The sequence below is a fragment of the Hirundo rustica genome, chromosome 6 (genome assembly GCF_015227805.2).
Source record: "Hirundo rustica isolate bHirRus1 chromosome 6, bHirRus1.pri.v3, whole genome shotgun sequence".
NCBI lineage: Eukaryota > Metazoa > Chordata > Aves > Passeriformes > Hirundinidae > Hirundo > Hirundo rustica.
The window spans coordinates 56,197,842-56,221,121 of record NC_053455.1 but is presented as its reverse complement, the minus strand read 5'-3'; the positions used below and the strand labels follow the sequence as shown (position 1 = coordinate 56,221,121).

Genomic DNA, 23,280 nt, shown 5'->3' with positions numbered 1-23,280 from the left:
TGATACCACTATGCTGACAAAATTACAAAGGCATGGGCCTTTCCCTGAAATTCATAGAGAGTATAATTGAATTAGCATCAATTACTGTCTGCTTCAAATACCCATCCCCCAGAATCTCATTTACAGCCCTGGCACATTTTTTGCTCCTGAACAATCTACAAGAGGGTTATGCTGCCTACTCTGACAGATGCTGGGACATTGCATGGGCATGTGCACAGGGATAGAAATACTCCACCAGTGACATCCATCCCCATAAACCCAGATATTTACAGTTTCTCAATGGCCTCCCATCCAGTCCCAGGCCAGAATTGATATGGATGCAATCAAGGCACGAGAAGAAGAGTAAAATATTGTTTGTGGAACATTTTTGTCCAGAGCATAAACATACCACCTCTATCCCAATTCCTCCAGCCCCATGGCTTGGAAGAGGGTGGGCTAAGGGAAGAGGTGTGGTCAATGATTTGTCCTTCCAGGTCATAAACAGCGCAAGGGTTGCTAATTTAAATGAGTTAGCCAAGTTAAAATTGAGCAGTCTTTGTGTGTGTACTATTACCGCGATTCGGAAAGCAGTCACACGGAGAGAGAGGTTTTCCAGGGCAGAGGTTCCTCCGTTCCGACTCAAAGCTGAGACAGGGCGGAGAGAGCCTCTTTGTTTATTTCTTACTTTTTATACATTTGTGGGTCTGGCCAAAGATTGGCTTTTTGGAGTTTCCACCCTTCAGCCTCAGTGGCCAGACAAATTGTCAGTTACAATTGTTTTCAGGTTAGAAATATGCAAACAAAGGACAGAGAACGAAAAACAAAGGATTTGTTTATGTTACATATGTGGGAAACAGGTAAAACTGCTTCTAATATTGCACCATAGCTAAAGATCTGACTCCATTTTATGAAAATTCAAAAGGCTTTAAAAAACTCAGGAAAACCAGGGTAACGTGTACGGAGAAGAAAATGCTGCCCCTGTACATGGCGCATGACTTCAATACCAAAACGCTCTTTTAATTTAACCACAGCAAAAGGAGCTACTACTCAAAATGAATACTCAATTGGCTGATGTTATTCCTTATCCTAAATTATTATTGCAACATCCTTATCTTAGATCTGGGCTGGATGAGAGTGACATTAACATCCCAGATCAGCACCTGCAGCAATGTTTCTTCATGCATTGAGGCTATAAAAACTTATTTGCATATCAAACATTAGAAACTTTGTATTACAATTGAACATTTCTCACAACTGTCCTTGTCTTTACTTGTGTTACAGCCTTTTGTAGCACCTGTCACATATGAAAATTTCCTTCAACTACTCCCAGAATTATTCTGGCAAACTCCACAATGTACAGGAAAGTAATTTTCTCTCTTCTGAACTGCAGCCACTCTTCAGCAACACACAGCAATAAAATCTCCCCATCACTGGATCCAATAACAGAGTGTATCCCACAGATCACATTACTGCACATATAAAGAAGAGGTCTAGGTAGTGAGGCATATTTTATAGCTTGAAATGTTTTGAAATGGGAGGGTGAGCATCTGCTCCTTTCAGGTCCTGCACCTTTTAAGATGGTATGACAATAAGTGAGAGTAGAATGGATCCTTCAAAACTACTGTATTAAATTAATTCATTTGCTTAGCCATATTATGGTTCTCAGTAGGTAAAGTCAAAGACAACGCAGATAACTCTCTATTACCTCTGAGGAAGCCAAGAAAGAATTTTTTTCTGGCAGATTAACAGAGCAATGTCTAACAAACCTACCAATTTCAAACTAATTGGAACTAATGGAAAATTATTTTGAATATTGTAAGCTCTTTCCCGTGACTCTTCAAGAGAACACATTTTGACAATAAGAAGCCAGTTGAATTATTTCTTCCAGCTAAATATTATCAAGACACCATCAAAACAGTGTATCAGCTTCATCTCATGATTAAATCAATTAATTCATAAATACAACTCATATCAAAAGGACCCAGAACTGACTAGGCTTTTAAAACTGGGACTTTTAGACCCAAAACAAGTTCTGGGCAGAAACTATATTCTCCAGAACAGGAGGGGTGAAGAGCTAACAGATTACCTTTGGCTGTGCAATAGCACCACTGCCTTGTGTTTCCAAGGAAAAGGGCCACGTACCTTCCATTTGCCTTCCTCAGTAGCCCACTGTTGTGACAAGAGTAGGGATAAAGTTTCTCAAGAGGAAACAGGGAGCCTTAAAATTTTTCAAGCACTTGGATCAATATTCTTGACTGACTATTGGAAGGATCTAACTCATATCTCCCCTCATTTCTCCCCCATTACCTGTCTCTCCCACTTTGCTTGGTTGGTACAAAGTGCAACACAAACAAGCCACACAGCAGCCCCAATACTCTAACTTATTTTGCCACCAACACCCTCTAAATCCTCCCTAAAAATTCTACTGCATTTTGCAATACAGATGAACAGTGTTACTGGGTTTTATCAATTCAGAATCCTGACTAGCTTGCCAGCAGAATGCCATTCTTGAGCACAGAACATCTGGGACACTGCTGCATCCTGCCTTCAGAAAAGGCCATTTCCTGGTGCTTCTGTGCAGGATGAGTGTTTTATGATGCAGCTGGTGATGCACTTAAAAAGGGACAGGCCATTCCCTGGAAGGCTCCTTCAGTTGCACCAGGAAAAACCCCACCTAATACAGCCTTTCTCCAAATAACCATCCTTACTTGCTATATACCATACATTCATTTATATCCAAAATAACTTATAAGGCTCTCAAAGCTCCAAGTTGAATCTGCATTATTTTTTCACCTGAGTGAAAAGCCGATTGATCGAGTGGACCAACAGACATGGGAGCTCTCGAACCCGGTGCAAAAGGTGTCTGATCGTGATGCTGGGCCTGATCTGCTCCACTGGACTCAGGTATTCTCACTTTGCTGCCAATATCTGAAGTAGACCTGTGCATTAAGAAAGAACAAAAAATGGAAATTTTTGTCATTCTGACCTACAGATGAGATTTGTTGCCACATAGACGCCTGCCACCCACAGCAGGACAAGCCAGTGAGGAGCAGGCTGTCCAACTTTGTTCTGGCAGGACAGTCTGGAGAAAAACTGGACAACAGAAGAAGTTTGGAGAAGTCTGGAGAAGCCTTTTAGCCTGGTTGCCATTTTACCAAAGCATGTCATTACCATTGGATAAGGGCTTCGCTTGCTGCTTCAAACAAATGACTGTGGAATACAACACCAAAGCCAGAGCCTTACCATAACTCACCAGAGCTTTACCATAACTCACCAGAACTTTATCATAATTCACCAACAGAGTCTACAGACAGTCACAACAGTGTACATGACATGGTAACAAAGTAGGAGACCACTGTGGTAAATAACATTAACTGCAGTTGAGAAGTGCTAACGTCTTTGGAAATGTTTGAAATGTTACAACGCAGGAAAGCAGGAGAATGAGGGTGTGAATTACCTGCCTCAATCCAGCACACCATTATGCGAGCTGAGGCAAAGAATCCTCTAAAAGAAACAAGAATCTGCATTTCCTAATTTTATTGACACAGACTAGCTAACAGAAAATTCCTTGTTATTTCGTTTTGTGTTAAAATGAAATAAAACCGACGTGTTTCTAATTTCATGAATGTATCTTTTTAAGTGCCTTGTAAGTGCCCCTTCAGGGTTTGCCACGGTTCTCATTGACAGTGGGTTTAGAGACCATGCCTAAAATAAAATAACAGATAAATACCTCCTGAGAGAGGCAACAGCCACAGGACCCGTTCTGGGAGGGACAGGAGGGGGAGGAGAACCCATTACCATCTCAGGAAGCTGAGAAAATCTATAAGCCTGTAACAGAGAAAAAGAAATATTTTCTGAAACACCAGTAGATCTCAAGCAAATTGAAAAACAAAACAGAATTAGGAATTAAATTCTTGCTCTGTGTGGCAGTCAATAGGAAGCTAACTTTTTGTGGCATCAACAATAATTGCATTTATTTGATAATTTACTGTGCTTTGGTGACTTTTGAATGTGGAAGAAAACCTGAAAATGAGCTCAGAGACAAGATGAAGTCTAATTAAAATAAAATACATTAAACACTGTCTCTGTGACATTTGTAACCTGCTGGCAAAGTAGATCTGTTGTGATTATGTGAGACTCAACAGCTGCTTTGGGTCATGGGAAAAAGACCTGAGTATTTTCACTTTCTCCAGGAAAAAAGGTATTTCAAAGACTCAGAAGGAGTCCTCAGAGCAGTGTGTACTACAGTGAAGCTGCCTGTGAGCAATCTGTATTTCAACCTTTTTCAGCCTTCAAGAGATGAAAAGAAAAATTTACACAAAACTCCCAAGTTCTGTAACTTTCCAACACAGCAATAAAGGCCTCAAATGGTTCCGAAAACGCAGACTCATCCAGAGGAACACCAGGCCTAACCCACAGTCACAAAATTAAGCAATTTGCTCACAGTATTTCTGAATTTCTTCACTAATACATGTGAAGGAGGAGTAATTATGTGCATGAAACCCAAGGCACCCAAGAAATGACATGCAGGGCAAAATTTTCCTCCTAAATCCTTTGGGCTGCTATAGATTAGAGGCCATATTTTTTCCAAATAGACTTAGAGGACTGATAGCTCAACTAGATCCTTCACTAAACTTTTCTTCAACACATCATGTGCGGGGGGATTTTGTTTTCCTGTGGGGTTTTGGTTTATTGTTTGGTTGTGATTTTTTTTCAATTGTGGTTTTAATGATGATGCTTCAGAGCAATGTACAGGATTAAAGATAAAATCAGAACAATAACAAATAAAAACTTTTGGAAAGGCTGACCACTATCAAGACAATGGCATTTTGACAAAAAAAATGGAGTGCAATGATGGGACTTTGGCCCTCTAAAGAAGAAGGATCTGGTTTTGAGAGAGAGAAGCTCCTCCACAAATATCAGTGAAAGTTAAAAACACTTTAAAACGCATGGGATGAGTCACACTCTATCTCCTGCCCAGAGAAAGAGCCTACAGGATTTACATGACTATTTCAGACTTACCACCTACACTTAGGTTGGAATTTGGAAATATAAATCTCACATTACATATCAGAAAACACTGTCTTTCAGTAATTATCTTTTAAAATTACACATTTAGACTGTATTCCAAATACCTTCATTCTCAAACACATGCAAAACTAGGTCAACAAAAAGGAAAGGTAACTTATCAAACTGATTTTTGATGTGCCTCCAAGGGAAAAGCAGTACAGGCCCAGCATCTTTCTCTGTCCTCTCACTGCTACCCCTTTTAAAGCTGGTTAGAAACCCTCAAAGGCATGTCTATGAAAATAATTTTTTCTTTCATGTCACCTACAAAGTCTCCTAATATTGACTTTTACCCTGCTACCATGATATTTAGAGAATTTCTACATTTAAGAGGGGAACGAAAAACATCTTAAAAGACACTGGTACATTGCTTACCCAGGGGTTGGAAACACTGATTTTTAATGAAAGAACTGTAGGGAAAAAACAAATGTTATTTGCATCAAAGAAAACCTCAATTATATTTCTCCTGATAGTGCTGGATGTGAAATGGTCTGCAGTGCCTCTTCTGCATCTCAAACGCTGGCAATGCCCTCACAGGCTGACTGAACACTCCCTTCTGGCTGCACAAGCCTTTCATCCCACATCTTGCTCTCAGCATGCATTTGTGCCAGCTATGAAATCCTTTTGATTCCCCCTATTTTAGAGGAGCAGCACATGAAATAATGTTTCAGAGTAGAAAGTGACTCCAGACGCTGTTTTGCAGGGTAGGCAGAGACTCAGAGGTAGATCTGGGTTCTCTCTTTCGTGTTGTGCTTTGGAACACACACATCAAAGGAGGTATTAGGTATTTTAAGGGATCACAGTTCACAAATACGCTGTGACTTGCACTGGAAATTTCGGGGGAAAAAAGTAAAATAGAAAATCTAAGCCTTTATTTTGCTGCTTACATGGGAGATGAACAATTTTGAGTGAGTGGCAGTATTTTGCTAATGGCTGGGCAGAAAAAAATCCTGTTAAAGTGAAAAATCCTGTAAAAAGATCTGCTACACCATGCTGAGGAACAGCCTGTCCAGAGGGGACAGGAGTCAGCCCTCGTTGCCCTGAGCTGCCACACACACTAATGTGGTTGTGGGAGGGAACTCCAGTGAAATTTCTAGAGTTTCTCCAGGGGGTTGGGGCATTAGTGTTTTCCTGCAGGCAACACATAAATGGGGAAAGAGTGTTCAGAAGCTGAATGAAATCAAAGTTTTACCACAGAGGCCTGTTAAAGCTTTTTAGGAGCCCTTAGGCTCTTGGCCAACCAGCAAGACTGTAGAATTAAAGCCACTTCACCATTGTGAAACGAGTCAGAGAGGAAAACAACGAACAAAAAACACAACCCAGCTGATTTCACAGATTTGACTAATTTTACTCTTCAAAATGTATTTATCATTAAAAAAAAAAAAAAAAAAAACACAGAAACAAACAAACCAACCAACCAAAAGCCAAAAAAAGACAAAAGCCTTAAGAAGGAAAAGAATTCTGCATGGGTTCCAAACTCTACTTCTGAAAAATGAGAATGTCTATAATACAAAGGCTGTAACAGTCACTGGCAGGAGCAATCACACTTGAGATCCAGGACAGACTGCACAGGTACCAGAGCGCAGACCCTGTGCCACCCTTTCAGTGAGAAATGCCAATGAAGGAGTTTGCTGTGGCTAGAACACTGACAATTTAAAAAGCAAACCAATAAATAATTTTCAAAAGTAGGAAGTGCAGTTTAGCAGCCAGTGGGCCAAGGACAATAAAATCCTCTGGAGGACAAAATCCAGCCACCAGCAGACACCTGCACCATTGTCCCCTACAACCCACAACAGCCCAAGGTGGGACCCTTCAGGATGTAGAAAAGAATGGTTTGGAAGGGATCTTTAAGATTAACTAGGCCCATGGCCCTTGCAACAGGCAGGGACTCCTTCCACTAGACCAGGTTGCTCAGAGCCCCATCCAGCCTGGCCTTGAGCACTTCCACACCTGGGCCATACACAACTTTTTGAGCAGCCTGCTCCAGTGCCTCACCACCCTCACAGTACAGAATTCCTTGCCCATATCTAACCTAACCCCGCCCTCTGTCAGTTTAAAGCCATTCCCACTTGTCCTATCACTACATGCCCTTGTAAAAAGCCCCTCTCCAGCCCTCTTGTAGCTCCTTTAGGTAGAGGAAGGTGCTCTAAGGTCTCCCTGTAGCCATCTCTTCTCCAAGCTGAACAATCCCAAGTCTCTCAGCCTACATTAAAAGGCCAGTGTCCTTGTTAATTCATAGAATGATTTAACTTATTTGATTATTAAAATGCAATCCAGGAATAAGGCAAATTTATTGATTTGGCTTTGCCTTTATAGCTGTCCTGTTTTATACTAAGCAGCTCTTATTGAAAGTGGCTGAATTTTGGTGAAATACTCCCACTTTACCACTGTTAAATGAAGGGGAGCTCTGAGGATGGGGATACATTACCAGTCACTCAGGCTGTAAGTGCTGGTCATCAGTGCCTGTTTGTGGTGCTGCGTCTCACCTAGGGACCCAGAGTTCTGTTACTCTCACTCCTCTTTCCAGAGCATTGAAGAGGAGATATGGAAACTGGTCCAACCTTGTGATGGAAGGACCTTTCTTCTCTGGTCTCAGCTCTCACTTGACTCAGCTGAGCAAATTTGCAAAGTTGCCACATGATCAACCAAGGCATGGAGCTGGTACACGGGCTGGTGTCACACGTTCAACTCTTCAACTCCACCCTCCAGTCACAGCACACCAGCTGGGTGCCAAGGACTCAGCTGAGTGCTACTCAGCATGTATTTGGAAGCTCCAGAACAACAGGGAGAGTTTGCATTTCGCTGGCTTTCCTCTGCCAGGAGAAGGCGTGAGCCCCGTGTAGAGGGATTCTCTTTTCACAGGTCACCCAACGGGCAGGTTGGCAAACAGGCATTCCCTCACAAGAGCTACAGATAATTTTGTTATTAATGGCAGCACGTACAGAAAAACCCAACCAAACAAATAAAAAACACAGAGAAAGGCTCAAAAGGGAGAAGAAAATCGAAAAGGAAAAAAAAGATGCGTGCACACTCTGGAGAGATACAAAAATGCTTGATGATGGAATTAGCCAAAAAGTTGACTACAAAAAATTAAAGATACACAATTTGGAGGACACCTGAAGAAACACAGAACTACAGAGTGGTTCTGGCCCCCTCTGCACTTGTTCCATCTAAGCAGACAAAATACTTGTGAATTGTCAAAGATGAAATTTTCATTTTCAAAATGCTCAATGTCTTGAATTGTAATAGCATTGTTGATGTTGACTTTTAATTGCCGCTACTGAATTTTAAGAAAGGGCGAAAATGACTAATTCTTGGTTTACAGAGGTAACAAACATCCCAGTGCGCAGGCACTTCTCATCCCAAAAGCTGGGGATATTTTCAATTCCAGCCCTCCATCTCCATTAGAACAAACCAGAAAATGGGGTGGTTGGAGCAGAGCGCATTTTCCTGAAACTGATATGTAGAAAACTGTGAATTACCAGCCCTTATCCAAAGCCCAGAAATCTGTGCCTATCCCAATATGTGGCAATCAACTGTCTTCAGGGAATTTAACTCTGTCCTCAGAATGCAGGAAAGATAAGCAAAAAGTCCAAGTGATTTAGGGAAGTAATAAGTCTTAGAAAGACAACAGTGAATCATTCATTTATCAGCGAATCATCACTCATAAAAAGGGTGGCCATTGTATTTTTTAAAAACCTCTCACCAACCATATAATATTTTTAATTTCATTTTAGAAAGATTCTTTGAAGTGTTGAGGTAATTTGACTCCCCATTAGCTGTCTCTTAAGCTTTTAATCGAATTTTAACCATAAAATATGATTATATGCTGTATGAATTTCATCGGACCAATTTCAAAGTGCCAGAAATAACATTTAACATGATTTAAATAGCACCAACCTGAACCTTTGCAGGCAGTGCCACTGCCTTGCAGCTATGTTCAGAATAGTTCAGAAGCAGCATCCCTTAATGTATTTTTTATTGTCATGGAAGGAAGACATGGTAATGGTTATTTTGAACTGAGAACATTTCTTGGCATTATCCTCTTATTCTAGCCAGAGTTAGGGACCCAATTTGAAATATATTCTTTAAAAAAAAGAAAAATCTGAACATAAAAAGCCTTAGAATGAAAAATTTATCCCACTGGTATTGTTGGATGAGCTATTTCTTATCTGAAAGCAACCACCTCTGGTTTAGATTTGTATCTGACATAAAAGAAAATACATTGCTGAGTTTCACATTACCATATGTGGGAATTCAGGGGCAGTTTCACACAGGAGGGTGTGCACAGTGCTAGTGTCACTGCTGTATAGACACCTACAAAATTCCCTTAAAAATTTCCACCCTTGGGTTTAAGTTCCTAAGTCATGTCCTAAGTCCACTACTTCTGCGAGGTGAGAACACGTTAGCAGCTACTTGAGGCTAGAAAATGAAGGATAAAGTGAGTTATGAGGTCAACTAGGAATTCAATCTGTGGAATTAAATCTTCTCTAGATTTCTTCTTTAGAGACCCAAGCCAATAGCTGTAAGTGCAAGACTGCCAATAACAGCCCACATTTCAGGTTACTCTTGATGGTGAACGTCTCCAGCGATGCAGAAGTGATGGTGTTCCCTACCCAGATGTCACCACAGTTATTCCATAAAACCACATTAATTCCTAATAAGCATTCACTGAGTAGAAGGAGATGTGCAAACAAGTTTGGGAGCTGTTGTACAGCCTGTGGCCTATTCTTTTAATTCTTAGTACAACTTAGACAAGACAACCTTGCTGCTAAAATAGATACTGAGTCTTTCATGGTGTACGTGTGTGGCTCACTCATCCTCCCAAAGTCTAGGATTGTATCTAGGCAAGCATATATAAATACACATATACATATACATATATATATATACACACACACACATACACACACACCACTCTTCACCTACTTATTTCCTGAAAGCATCTGGGTTTTTAAGCACATAAATAGGACTACTGTTGGAACCCCGGTCACTGAGAATTTTCGACTTTCTGTGCTGACAGCCACTGACCCCCAAGAAAACTCTGCGTTTGACCTGAGGCCATGGAGAAGGCTTCCAAAACTGAATGACAGAACTGGGATGATGGGTGTGTAGGTTGAATAGAAGTGTGCCATATCACACGGTGGAAAACTTAGGGTTTAAGGTTTTAGAATGTAGTAATATACATATATATATAGCAAGATGGAGCATTTAGGGTGGAGGCTAATCCTTCTATTTCACCTTCTTTTTCATGGGTCTAGGTGGCATTTTGTAGTTGGATAGAAAAGTCCACATTGCAGCCCACAGGTGGTTGGTTATTGGGTTAAAAGTAAAAATAATTTAGGTGTCATTTCTTAATTGGATAGTATATCCTTAAAAGGCCTCGTAGAGAGAGATAGGGGCTGTTTTTTAGTTTGTTAGCTAGAAGTGCTGTAGAACTCACCGTTTGTGAGACTGTAATATAGATAAGAATTAATAAACATCTGAGTCTGAACAAGAAATACCATCTCACGCATTTAATCCTAACCCTGGCAAAAAAGAAGATAAAACGCAACAGACTACTTTAAAAAAAAAGAGGTGTGGCTCAGAACAGAAACACCTTTGTGACATTACAGTGTAACGAAGAGAAGCTCCACTTACGGGCCTCGGCAAGCTGTACTGGTACACTTCTGGCCTGTAGGTGGGCACCCACTGCACGCCCGCCCGCGGCCGGGTCATGGTGCCCGGGGCACTGGTCACCACCTCGGAGTAGGGCAGGTGTGGGGCCGAGCCGTAGGCGTCCTGCCGGGACTGGCCCCCGTGGCCAGCAGAGGCCAGGCTGAAGGCCTCCTCCAGCAGCATGTGCATCTGCTGCCGCACCTCGTCGATGGACGGCTGCGAGCTCAGCGTCGACGTCTCCGAGTGGCCCTTGGCCTGGCGGGCCCTGCCGTAGTTCCGCGGCTCGTTGACACGGTCAACGTTGGTTTCTTCTATAATTTCAGGCTCAGTCTAGTAGGGGGAGCAAAAGTATGTGTCAAAGGCATTACCAGACAGCATCTGCGCCGCTTCAACATTCTCGAACACGGATGTAACACGTACAAATCAGGAATTGTGACAACGTAGACGCATGACAAATATTGGAAAGAAATTATATGATGTGCGGGGGAGCAAATAGCCTTCTATATTCTACATTGTTTGCTGGGAAAAGTAGCAGGGACACTCTGTAGCAGATTAAACTGTCAACGACTCACTTAAAAATGATTAGAATTAATGTTTGAATTCTTGTCTTAGTTGTGGTATCGATGGCAGTGCAACTGTGCCGGGGAAGAGTACAGTTCCTTAAATACAGTTCCTGTATTTAAGAGTCCTGCATGTAAGAGTACAGTTCCTTCATCGCTGTGAAGGACCCCTTGCCAGGGACAGCTTACTACAGCCAGAGGGACTGAAATTCCTTTGTTCATGCTCTCACATTAAAATTTCTGAAGAACTAAAGTTTAGGAGTTTCTCTGAACTTCCTAACAATGCCACCACAAATTCAGTCCTGCCCCTTGCACAGAACACCCTGGCCCAGCTCAGGGGTCTTACCCAGCCCCCAAACAAGAGTTACAAGTATTTATGCAAAGTTACATGGGAACAGGGAATGAAGCACATTCTCCAACAAGCAGATAGTGCTTGGGCAGCTTAGCTTGAAGGGTTACTCCCAGGGTGATTCCTTCTCTACAGATAAGTACAAACAGAAATCACCTCCCTGATTTTTTTTGGCTGTAACTCCATGACAGAAAACAATCATCACATGGCAAGAAGCTGAAAGCGGAATACCACCCTTCATCTGTACTTTGTGAGATCAGTTTTACAGCCTGGAGTTTTAAAAACATATGTTTTAAACCAGCAACTGATTCCTTATAATTCTTTAAATACCTGTAAAATGCATTGACTATGCCAGGATAACTGGGATGAGCAATAGGATATGTGCCTCCTTCTATATATAGCATGTGGTTAGAAACTGTGCTAGCGTTTAAAATAGCCATAAATAAAAGAATACAACAGGATGTTCTTGTTAAAAAGTCCAGCACTATCCTGATCATTTCAGTGTTCTGTAGCTCCTAATGTGGCATATTTTTTTCCTCTGTAATTGTGCTTTTCCACACCTGAATAGCTAAGTGACTGTGCTCCCAAGATTTTACAAGCTATAGGACAATCATAATCCAGGTTTCTTCCTTTTCAGAGGGAAATATCAAACTAGTTCTCTTCTTCTGTAATCAGCCACTCAGAAAAGATGCACATTGCTAGTGAAAACTGATAATAAACCTAAGTCAAATATTAATTGGCTTTCTCTAAGTATAGCTATATTTTGTATTTAATGGAAGTACAGCAGTAAAACATGAGAAATATAGAGATAAAAATTAATGATTTGCACATTAGAACTTAACCATAATTTATATAGTCATGGTTATAAAGTATAGTATCTAAATTCAAAACCACAGACTCAAATTCAGGCTTCCCAAGTGGTACACACATCAGATTGGGAAAGGGAGAATACAACTGCACCAAATTATCTTAAATGGAAAATCTTTGTAGGAAATCTTCAACTATACTCTTTCCCTTAATTTCCTTTCTGCATTTCGATTCCATAGTTGTCTGTGTTGCCACAATATATAAAAGTCAGACAGGTTTTAGTAGCCTGACTATAAAATGCAATGGTAGTTTGTGTAAGTGCAGCCAAAGAGCCTCTAAAATCATAATGTCCTGACTGGTTGATTAATACCCATGGTTCTTCTATTTGCTCATGCCTGCAAAAATGTCAGTGGAATCCCACACAGACCTATTAGTACCCAATGCTGAAATAAATCAGGTTTTCTACTACAACTCACCGGTGAAGCCATTAGACCTCCATGGAATGTTTAAAATATATCACATGTATACAAGAAGCATATATTAGCAGCCAACATCAAGGCAGCTTTGATTTATCAGTATAAAAGCTGACATGAAGATTCTGGAGGAGAGTAATAATCATTTCTTTCCCTCATTTTTAAAAATCTATTTCAATTCATCCTATCACTTTCTGAGGCATGCCATTTGCTATCCTATCAACTGAAACATGTAGCTATCATAAATAGAGGGCACTATACGTTAATGCAACCATTACACAAAATCATGCACAGTTACTGTATAATAGAAGGAACCAGAGGTACATGAAGAAAGCAAACAAAGCCCTGCAGTGAGAGACAGACTTTCTCTCTTGAATAATTCTGCTGCTGCAACTTTATCAGTAAAATCCCTTATGTGAACATTAACCTGTAAGCTTTGGGATGCATTGCATTTATTTAGCTAAATCAACAAAATTGTGCCTGTGAATTCTTTTGTATACTGATCTCTTAGACATGTATATTAAGGTCATTTTCTTTCTTTTATACCAAAAAAAAAAAATAGCCTAAGTACTTTTTGCTCTGTATAAATCTGATTAGAGCAGTCTAGAGGTTCTAGAGTCTTTCATTATGGCATTTATTCTACACACAGTTGTTCATGAACTTGGTGAATATAATAAACATGTTAATAAAGTCTCCTAAATCTAATTCCTAGTTGAAGGTGATGATAGTAAAGTTTTTTGGGATTCTTTAAAAAGGAAATCCAGGTACTGTTCAATAATAATTCATTTACAGAAGACACTGTAAAGGCAAATAATATTTGGGGAACATCAAATAGTAGAATGTACACTCCAAAACAATATTAGAAGCTACATATTCCATACGGAAAAATGTAAAATATTGTATCTTTATCCTCTTACCTTTACCAGATTTTTAGCTCTGAGAAACAAAACCATGATTCAGAGAAATATCACCAAAAATTAATTATAGGGAATGAAGTATTTTTAGAAAAATATGAATGAAGTATTTTAGAAAACCATTTAGAAATTAATTATTGAAAGGAAACCATGTGGTTGCGCACATGAGTGAGGGATTCTTAAGGAGTTTTCTTAAAGAATCTGGGAGACCTCAAGCTCTCTTCTTTAAAAATAAAAACATTATTATTGTTGGGAAGAAATACCTCAACACAGAACCTGGGTGTACTGGTAACAGCTCCAATTCCCCCCACAATTTTTTATGCTGTAAAAAAAGGCCTCACGACACGAAGGCAATACAAATTATTTGATTAATAAATTGAATTACTTGGCACTGCTTATAAAATGCAAATTTCACTATTCTTTGGCAGGGCTTGCTGCTAAAAAACATGCTGGGAGGAAGACGTTAGCAGCAGTCTGAGAAGGCTGGAACATTTAATGTGACAAATTGGAAGTCAAAAATGGGTACCAGGTGTTGCTGTATGAAACAGAAAGGGCCCAAGAGTCAGCACTCAAACCAGCCCTTTCTCAGCCATTTCCAGAGGTCAGATTTCCAGAGGTGGTTAGCTGGTGAGATCCATGAATTCCATGGATGCAGAGCCCACCCGTGGGTATCGTGGGAGATGAAGCCTGTCAGACACAGCTCCGAGGAGCCTCAAACAGAAGCAGGGGACCAGCCCACATTGCAGGCTCGGGCTCAGCTACATTTCAATATCCTGTCCCATTTTCCCTGTGGCATTTCTGTGCTTTCAAATGCATTCAGAGCTAGGAGAGGTGCACTGCAGTGAATCTGCAGTGCATCGGGCAGAGGGATTTTATGTAACTTATCAGCAAAGCACTGTGCCAGGCACAGGTCGCTCAACTGCAGCACCAAAGGCAAGGCAAAAGCAATTTTTCCTGTGATGTGCACACATCTCAGAGTTTATAATTACTCTGAGGACACTTCAGAATCTGCATAAGCTCATTAATCTACTTTCAGGGTTTTTAACAAATTTTCTTTAAAATATGTTTCATATACAGCATGCACAAGATATTGAAATATACTTTTAAAATCTGCTGCCGTTCCTGCTCCCAGGATGTTTTCAACATTGATTTCCAGGGAAATATCCCCTTGTGAAAAACTAGCTTTTATTAGCATAGTATTGACATCCTAATTCCTCAGAAAGCAGTGTACTAGTCAGCCCACTACACAGCCCCACATGACTCCTGCAGTCTGATGGGAAATGCCCAAATGCAGGGAATCATCTCGGAAATCTGACAACTACAACATCCTTGAAAAATTTTGTAAAAGGTTTAAACTTCCCTGAATGCATCCCCCCAACTTTGGTACTTTCTTTCACCTTGCTAAAAACACAATCCTGGCAGAGAGAGGGTTGGCAATGAAACACCACCCCCCACACCACCCTCCCCCCCCCCCAAAAATTGTTTTTCACCTACAATGTTTAGAGGACAGGCAACCACAGGTGAACTTCCTTGTTTTCCAGAATGGTTTAGACTCTCTCTAGGGACTGATCTTCAGGGTTGGCTGAGCTACAGGAGTTTGTACATGTGACAAAGGACTGAAAAACTCAACATTGCCCCAGTGTGGGGGCTATTTTTAATTCTCCTTCTGGGTTCACACAGTGTCAACTTGCACTCAGTGTTTGTTCAGACTGCACAAGACAACTCCTCTGCCTTGTGCTGGCTGCATGAGCCCTTGGACCACAAAGCAGCATCTCCTCTGGCTGGGTTTGACGTTTACCCACACAAAACTCTCCCAGCTCTGATGGGAGCAAGAGGACAACACCTGTCCCTAGGGGAGCTCCACAGGCACTGGCATTGGGACTTAGGTGAAAATCTCAGACGTCAGCTGTTCGTTCTTCTGAATCAAGAGAGCAGCTCCAGGCTGTTCTTCAGAACAAACAGAGGATTTTAATTGCAGTGAGGAAAGCCCATTGTCAAGTAGCCACACACTTAGAAGAACTGTCTAAATTCAAGATTTAATACTTTGGCAAATAATGGGGTTTGGGCAAACCTTTTGTTTGCATTTCAGACTGTAAAATGACGCAGAGTGATAAAGTACGTGACGAAGTCAGAGCTTTTTCCAGGATGCTGAGTGCACATAAACTCCTGTAACACTAAATCTCTCATGCCTTGTGGCTTATCGATAGTTCCCTAGGTTTAGGAGCCAGTTAAGACTTTGCTGAGCAGATTTCACTGCCTCTACCCAACAAACTTACATCATATCCACTGTTCCGGATGCCACGTCTGGGCCTTTCTCGAGTCACCAGAAGATCCATCTCAGTTTCCCCTGGGCTGGGACTGTTCAGGGACTGCCTGCTTCTGTACACTGAGTTCTTCAGTGGCTGCCTAGAAAACAAGAAATGAGAAAACAATAAAATGAAAAACGAAAATTACTGACAGGCAGTAGTTGTTAGTCCTCACCTTTATTCTAAAATCAAGATGTTCATAAAAATGCCACTTTGTTACAGGATATTCTTTCTGCATATGTGAAGTGCTAGAAACCAGTAACCTTATTAAGAGATGATTAGTTGTTTTTTATGGTTTAAGGAAAATAAAAGTTATGTAAAAGACATGGACATTGTATGTGGGAGCTTATCAGATGGAATATGTCCCAAGAAGATATCAGGACCCCTTTAACTTCAGCTGATATAATTCAAATTCATTAAAAAAAAAAACAAAAAACAAAAAAAAAAAACACACCACCACACCCAACAGGATCTCACACACACACACAGATGGGGAGCAGAGATTTTGGTTGCTGATCCTGAGCAAGGAGAGAGAAGCACAAAAACATTCCACTGAAGCAAACCCCCAGCAAAGGGAACAGGAAGAGATACAGCAGTGGGAGGAAACTGCTTGCAAGATGCTGGTTTTAAATAGCCAGTTTGGTAACTGGCCACAGCTTTCTCAGAGAGCTGTGATTCCTGGGATTCAGCTGCTCCACTGGGACAAATTGCTGCTCATCCCTGGGCACTGAGCTTCCACTGCTGGATGCCCCAAACCAAGGGGAAGCAAATGCAATAGAAAGGCAGAATATAACTGAATGTCTAAAATAGCTGGTAATCTCTCCAGCAAAACCATTTCTGCCCTTGTTGCTGGTTATACAAAAACAAATGCAGCATCCCTCTGTGAAATGCAGAGCATATCTGTACATATCTGCAGGAGGGTTTGCCAAATGGTGCCACAGGAACTTTATGCTTCATCAAGCTGCATCTTTTAAGAAGGCTACTTCTACACCAGCAGAGTTTTATGAGCTGTTCTCACACTGTATCTGGCCATTATTCATTTTGCTGCACACCCCAGAGGAGCACTGGTCCTGAAGTAGATCAGTAACAGATGAAATAATGGCATGCCAGCTTCATTTATTAACACAGTAATTACGCTGCTAGAGCCTGATACAAAGTTATCTTTGCCTAGCCATGCTATTTTTCTGCCTTGTGCGATTACTCCATTCAGAATATTAAAATTAGATCAGGTCATCTAACACGTCTCTGTGCTGCTTATTTTACACAGGGGACCTGCCAATGCTCATAGTGAAGTAAGACAAGTTGCACTACTATATCTGAAGCCACACTTTCAAGTCACTTCATGATTTAACATCTCAAGAACCATCAATGAAATGAACAGACAGGACAGTCCAAATTAATTCACTGATAAATAATTCTTCAGTTATTCCAGATCTTGTAAACAGCACTTCTTGCCTTGACAGATTAAAGCAGCAGCAACTGGTTTGCAGAAATCCAGAAAGTAGGACATTTACATGATCAGACAGGATAAAAAGTAGGAGAAAAAAAATATCAATTTCATGCTTCCGATTAAATAAATTACTCAGGCATGTACTTAAAGTTTAACTTTCAAAAACTTCTGTGTGACCTTTGATCACCAAATCCCCATGATCCTGTTTGAAAATCCCAAGTGCGCTGCCAAAGCAGAAGAAAAGTGGAGCTTTTGGAAGAAGTTTCCCCTACAAAAATAATATTGAATAAATTCTTTCTTCCTGTGTATTCTTTCTCTTACTACACCATTGATATTACCAGAAAACAGGGTTATGCACAGGGTAATCAGATCTGACAATCTTCATCTTCTTACATCAAAGGTCTCTAAAATTTCATATGTTTTACAATAGGTCCATAAATACTTAGTTGAGGCAATTGTGATATACTTTCTAAGGGATTCAAATATACAGCTCTGTAAAACATGCAGATTCTTGACCTGATTACAAACTATTAAAGAAAATCCAAGAATAGTGCGTATCATCAATAGGCTCTTAAAAATTACCTTGAGATTGCCAATTACCTCATTTAAGAGAGTTTTACTAATGAGAAAGGAGGTATGAACAGGAACAACTGGCATTCAAATGGGTTAGGAAGTGCCTTCTGGGAACACAGCTGGAATGTTTTAAAACATGAGGATTATGGTACTGATGACTGAAAGATACCTAGAGCACAAAACTCTTTGTTCTGGAAAAAAGACAAATCATTTAGCAGCAACACTTTCTAAATCACTTTTAAATGCAACTTTAAATTAAACTGAAATATAAAAGTAGCCTCAAGTAATGAACTGCATCCCCATTTTCTGATATGTTTTGGAAGCGCTATAACAATGTGACTTAAGTTAGAGATTTAGGTTATTGACTTAGAAAAAGAGTAGAATAGACTTCCCTAGAAACTTTGAAATATTTGACTTTGTTTTTAGTGATATCATTTTAAAAATTGCAATTTTTCAAGTTTTAATTGCTGTAACAATGATTCAAAACAGATTTTTTTTTTCAATTATATGCTTACCCAGATTGCTTTTTAAGCAATTTTATTTCATTACAGAAATGCAATTATATTGATTCATTTATCAATAACCAAATCCCACATTACCTTGTTTTCCTCCTGCAGTGTAACATTTTAGCCATCTTCGTTTTGTTAGAAAAATAAGGACAATCATTTTCACCCGTGTTGCAGTAAATCAAATTTGGTTCCAGATCTTAGTATGGAAATTTTAGCACAGAATTCAGAACTGATTTGTTTGTAAACATCTGCAGCATCTGTAAAGTTCATTAAGTGTTCTGTGTCTTCACAGAAAGGGCATCAGAAGCGGTTCTCTCTCTTCATGTAGGGATGCAGATAATATATTTAACAAGTCCAGCAGCCAGCCTTTTAAGGTGCAGCTGCACACTGGAGTTGTTCCTCACAGGAGATTACCTGCCTTCCAGCAGTTTCTATCATGCCAGGGACCACTGTCCCGAATAGACTGTGACAGATTTACACAGCACACTGAAACACACACAGGAAAAAATGTATGGGATCTTCCCACACACTGGCACGTGAACAAACAAACATCAGTGTATTTAACAAAAAGCCACAAAGTGTGGTTGTGTTAAAGCTTCAGTTTAATGTTTTAAACACCACCCGTGAGCCATGTGACACATAATGAACACGCAAATTAAAGCCTCAATCAGTCACAGCCGCACCAACGTGTTGAGGGAACTTTCCAGCTCCCTGGACTGAATGCAATCCTCAGCAAGGGTTCCCAGTGCTCTGTCTGTACCTCCTGGACAGAGTGTGCAGAGCAGGGCCCCCATGTAAGGATGGGCTGTATTTCTTACCTTCTCAGTGCACAATGAATTAGAAAACTGCACAAGGAAATGGTGCCCCAAGACATCCAGAAAGAATATAGCACGTGGTTGAGTCAGCATCTTTTCCCTTCATTGACCAGTGCAGCCCTGGCAAGCAGCTCTTCCAGGGCAGTATCCCTCAGCCACTGAACTCTAGACCTACAGAAATTTATCTGACCTCAGCTTTTGCCCGTATTCTGAGCCAACAGTGCTTTTGTAATTCCCATTAGAGTCTTTTTCATCCCTGTGCCCCGAGGGTAATTGCTGCAGTGGCACTGTGTGCGATGCCTGTGTCACCAGCCATGCTTTGATTGTAGTCAATTTACGCTCATAGGAAAATTTTGGTCTGAGCTTTCCAGGAGATGGGATGCAAGATTGCACCTCTAGGCATAAGGGCCATTTCCAGAGGAAAAGTGCTTCAGTATCCCTTTTGCTCTCATGGGTCAACTCATGTTAGTCCCTGATTACAGTAAGAACCAGAGCCCTCCTGTGCAAGGTGTAAAGGCAAAAATGCTCTCTTAGCATCCTTAACACCCCCAGAACTTCCAAGGAAGAGGAATCTGCATACTGTGCCATTCCTGGGGTAGGACTGGTATGATATCCTCTTTCCAATGTGCCAGTTTGTGTTTCAGAGAGCACCAGCAACAGAGCACCCACCCACAGCAGCGGCTCAGGCACAACCAGCACCTGCACTGCCCCCTCATTTCTAAAACGGGATTTTGAATGCTGCTGGTATGCCATCTTCAGTAGACAGTGAAGTGTTAATCAAACACTAGTAATGTTATACAACTTGCCAGCTTCACGTGACAGATGAGCAAATTATGAATTTCTCAGTTAAAGGCACAGGAAGATCACCGATAGCAGGCACACACAACACCTCACAGATGCTATTGCTGCAGGACATACATGGACGACACACTGGTTCTGCTAGCTCATGCCCACTGCAATAGTTATATCCAGATTAAAATAAGGATAAGATAGTAACACCACTGTATTTTGAGAAAGAACCAATTCAGATGCTAACTTCCTGCCTAAAGTCTGCTCTGAGTATCATCATAACATTGCTACCATTTTTTCTGTTTACCTTTGAGAATGACTCACAAGAACTTGCTCCTTTCCCTTTTTCTTTTTTCCTTTCCATTTGTTTGTTTGTTTTTAACCACACTGCAGCTTTACCAGAGGACATGCTTTCCATGGGCTATACGAACTTTCTTTGCAAAACAGAAGGGACCAGTGGACATACAACGAACACCTGGCTCATTAAAACGGCCCCTCTGACTCCCAGGACAGCAACTCTCCTCCCAGACGAAGAACTGCAAATAAAAACTCTCACCTGTTCTTGGGCTCAGCAAATGGAGATGAGACATCTGCATCTGGATCCAAAATGTGGTCAAGTTCTTTCTGGTTTTTCTCATACATCCTTTTTCTGTCTGTCAGTGCCTTGCTATTATCAGCCTGTGGGAAATCGTAGTACCCTTTCCTCTTGGCTTTCAGGCGCAGCTTGTTGCGGTAGTGCTCTATATCAGACTTCTGCTTCAAAGCCTTGTTCACCTAAAAGGCAAGAAGATGTTTCAGGGCTGCTGGTGGGCTGGCTACCTCCAAAGCATCTTGTCAGCGCGTGTTTGATGCGCCGCGTGTGTCATCCCTCTGTACCACACCGCGCCATCTGCAAGCAGCGAGGAACTGCAAGTGAACAGAGTCGCTGCATTTTTATGGCTTGGCAGATGGTTAAATAATTTTAGCCTAAAAAACTGTGTACCATTACAACAGTGACTCAGAGACACCCACTGAGGAAAAACACGGGTGGTGTCAGCCAACTCCCATGACCCAACGCCGCGTGCGCTTCGGGGCACCACGGGCACACCTTACCTGTGAAAACTCTGCTGGGGTGCAGAGACAACGTCCCTGACTGCACAAAACTTAAGTAAGTCATCACTGATGGCTGGGGAAGGACTCCAGTGAAATGTCATCAAGAGTTTCTTTTGTTTATACGTTTCTTACAAATCTCTTATGGTCTCCTGTCAGAGAGGAACCTTGAAGAAAGGGGCGATTGGTCTGTCCTGGTACAGCTTAGTGTCATGGTTTCTCCTAAGTATTAAGAAAATTTCCCTCCTGCTCCAAACGGCAAGTTACTTGGAAATCAGGAATTTACTTGAGCTTTGTGCCTCCAGACTCAAATTCTACTGTCTTCTCGAACTACAGGAAGTGTGTGTGTAAGGGTGCACACAGCACCAGCAGTGTCATCCTGCTGCCTTAGAGAAAAGAGATGCTGAAAGCTAAATAAACCTTTCTCTGAGGTTGGAAACTACATGGCACATCAGGACTTAAAATACAAGTATGAAATGGAGCACAACAGGCTGCAATAATCCAGGCCCACATGGGACCTCTGATGGCAATGTCCCTGGCAGCAACCCTCCTTGCTGCTTTTAAACTGGTTTTAGCTGTTTAAATTACTGTTGCAGTGTGAGTTTGCAAACAAGGCACCTCTGTGGCTTGTTCCCATCATGTTCAACAACTTCTTAAAAGCCTCAGTCCTTTGTAAATGGACCGGTCTTGATTAAATCTACATCAAAACATGAGCATAAGTATTGCAGTCAAAGCATGCTTTTTGGCCAGCATCTGGAGCAGACACTTGTGCCACCCCACATTTTTTCTTCGAAACAACTGCACCCTCTGTGCACAGGCTGGAGTGCAGAGCAAGGCCATGGTCCCACTGTACCCCTTCTCTCTCTGACTGAGATGCATTGCTCAGTGCAGAAAGATCAGCTTGGCATACAGATGATCTATACAAATTTTCATACCCAGCCACAGAATTCACGTAGGAAAAGATCTTATTCTGCTTTCTGCTTCCATGACTCACTTTTTTAAATAGGAGAGAGGGACACTGGGAGAGTAGGAATATAGAAAATTGCCTCTTCCAAGGTCGCAGGCACTCACAGGTGCATTGTGAAAGAGCAGATCTTAAATTCTCAGATCTCTGAGCCCACAGTGCTAATAGAACTTTATACAGCGTAAAGGTGAGAAGCTCCTAGCAGCCCTCAAACTCTAACAGGCTTAAGATCGTTCCACTTGTGGCTGTAGCCAAGGAAACACCTGGAGACACTTATCAGATGGTTCTTACCTCCCCATTGATGATGGCAGACTCCTGGCTCCTCTCTGAAGCAGCATGGACAGCAGGGAGGGCCACGGGTTTGATGGCGATGAGCTGCACCGAGCCCGAGGAGGTGTCGAAGGGGTCGACAGCAGACTTGGCGATGTTATCAAAGAGAATCCCTCCTTCCTCTTCATCACTCACGGCCACTAGAGCACATCAAACTCACTCAGCACAAAGACACAGCCATTTCTGCTGCATGCTCAAGGGGAAATTCAGCGAGCACAGGTTTTGTATTAACGATGCGCTCAGTACACTCGAGGTGCGGGCCTGGGAGACCTCTACACCGGGAAAAACATCCCATTAGATGACAGGAAACATTACGTATTCAAAGGGTAATCTGTCACATCCCCAAAGAAGGCTGATGTCCAGTCTGTGCTAATAAGATGGGAAAAAAGGAGAAGAATGACACGGGAAATTGTATGAAAATGACAGTGAAAGTTAAAGCAGATGTTTTCCCAGATTTCACATGGAAACACACACACAGGTGCCCACGTGCCAAGGCATCAGTAGCCGCACCTGATCAAACCCCAGAGGGCAGCTTTTTTTCCTGTCTTATGCTGCAGGAGCAAGGGCAGACTCAAAATTTGCTAAAATAAGTAGGTTTCTTTTTCAAAACTCATTAATGCTAAAAATGCTATTTATTAAAATAAAAGC

At 41.4% G+C, this 23,280-nt stretch overlaps 1 protein-coding gene across 7 annotated transcripts in view; it reads right to left on the bottom strand.

Moving 5' to 3' along the window:
- KIAA1549L (KIAA1549 like) overlaps positions 1-23,280 on the bottom strand; it is a 125,241-nt gene that overhangs the window by 8,236 nt on the left and 93,725 nt on the right. For all 7 annotated transcript variants that reach the window (XM_040067949.2, XM_040067948.2, XM_058421105.1 and 4 more), the window contains 6 exons: positions 22,594-22,772; positions 20,806-21,023; positions 16,084-16,213; positions 10,687-11,034; positions 3,710-3,807; positions 2,773-2,918 (listed from right to left, as the gene is read on the bottom strand). In XM_040067949.2, the coding sequence (XP_039923883.1) occupies positions 2,773-2,918; positions 3,710-3,807; positions 10,687-11,034; positions 16,084-16,213; positions 20,806-21,023; positions 22,594-22,772 (1,119 nt within the window). The remainder of the gene's footprint in view (positions 1-2,772; positions 2,919-3,709; positions 3,808-10,686; positions 11,035-16,083; positions 16,214-20,805; positions 21,024-22,593; positions 22,773-23,280) is intronic.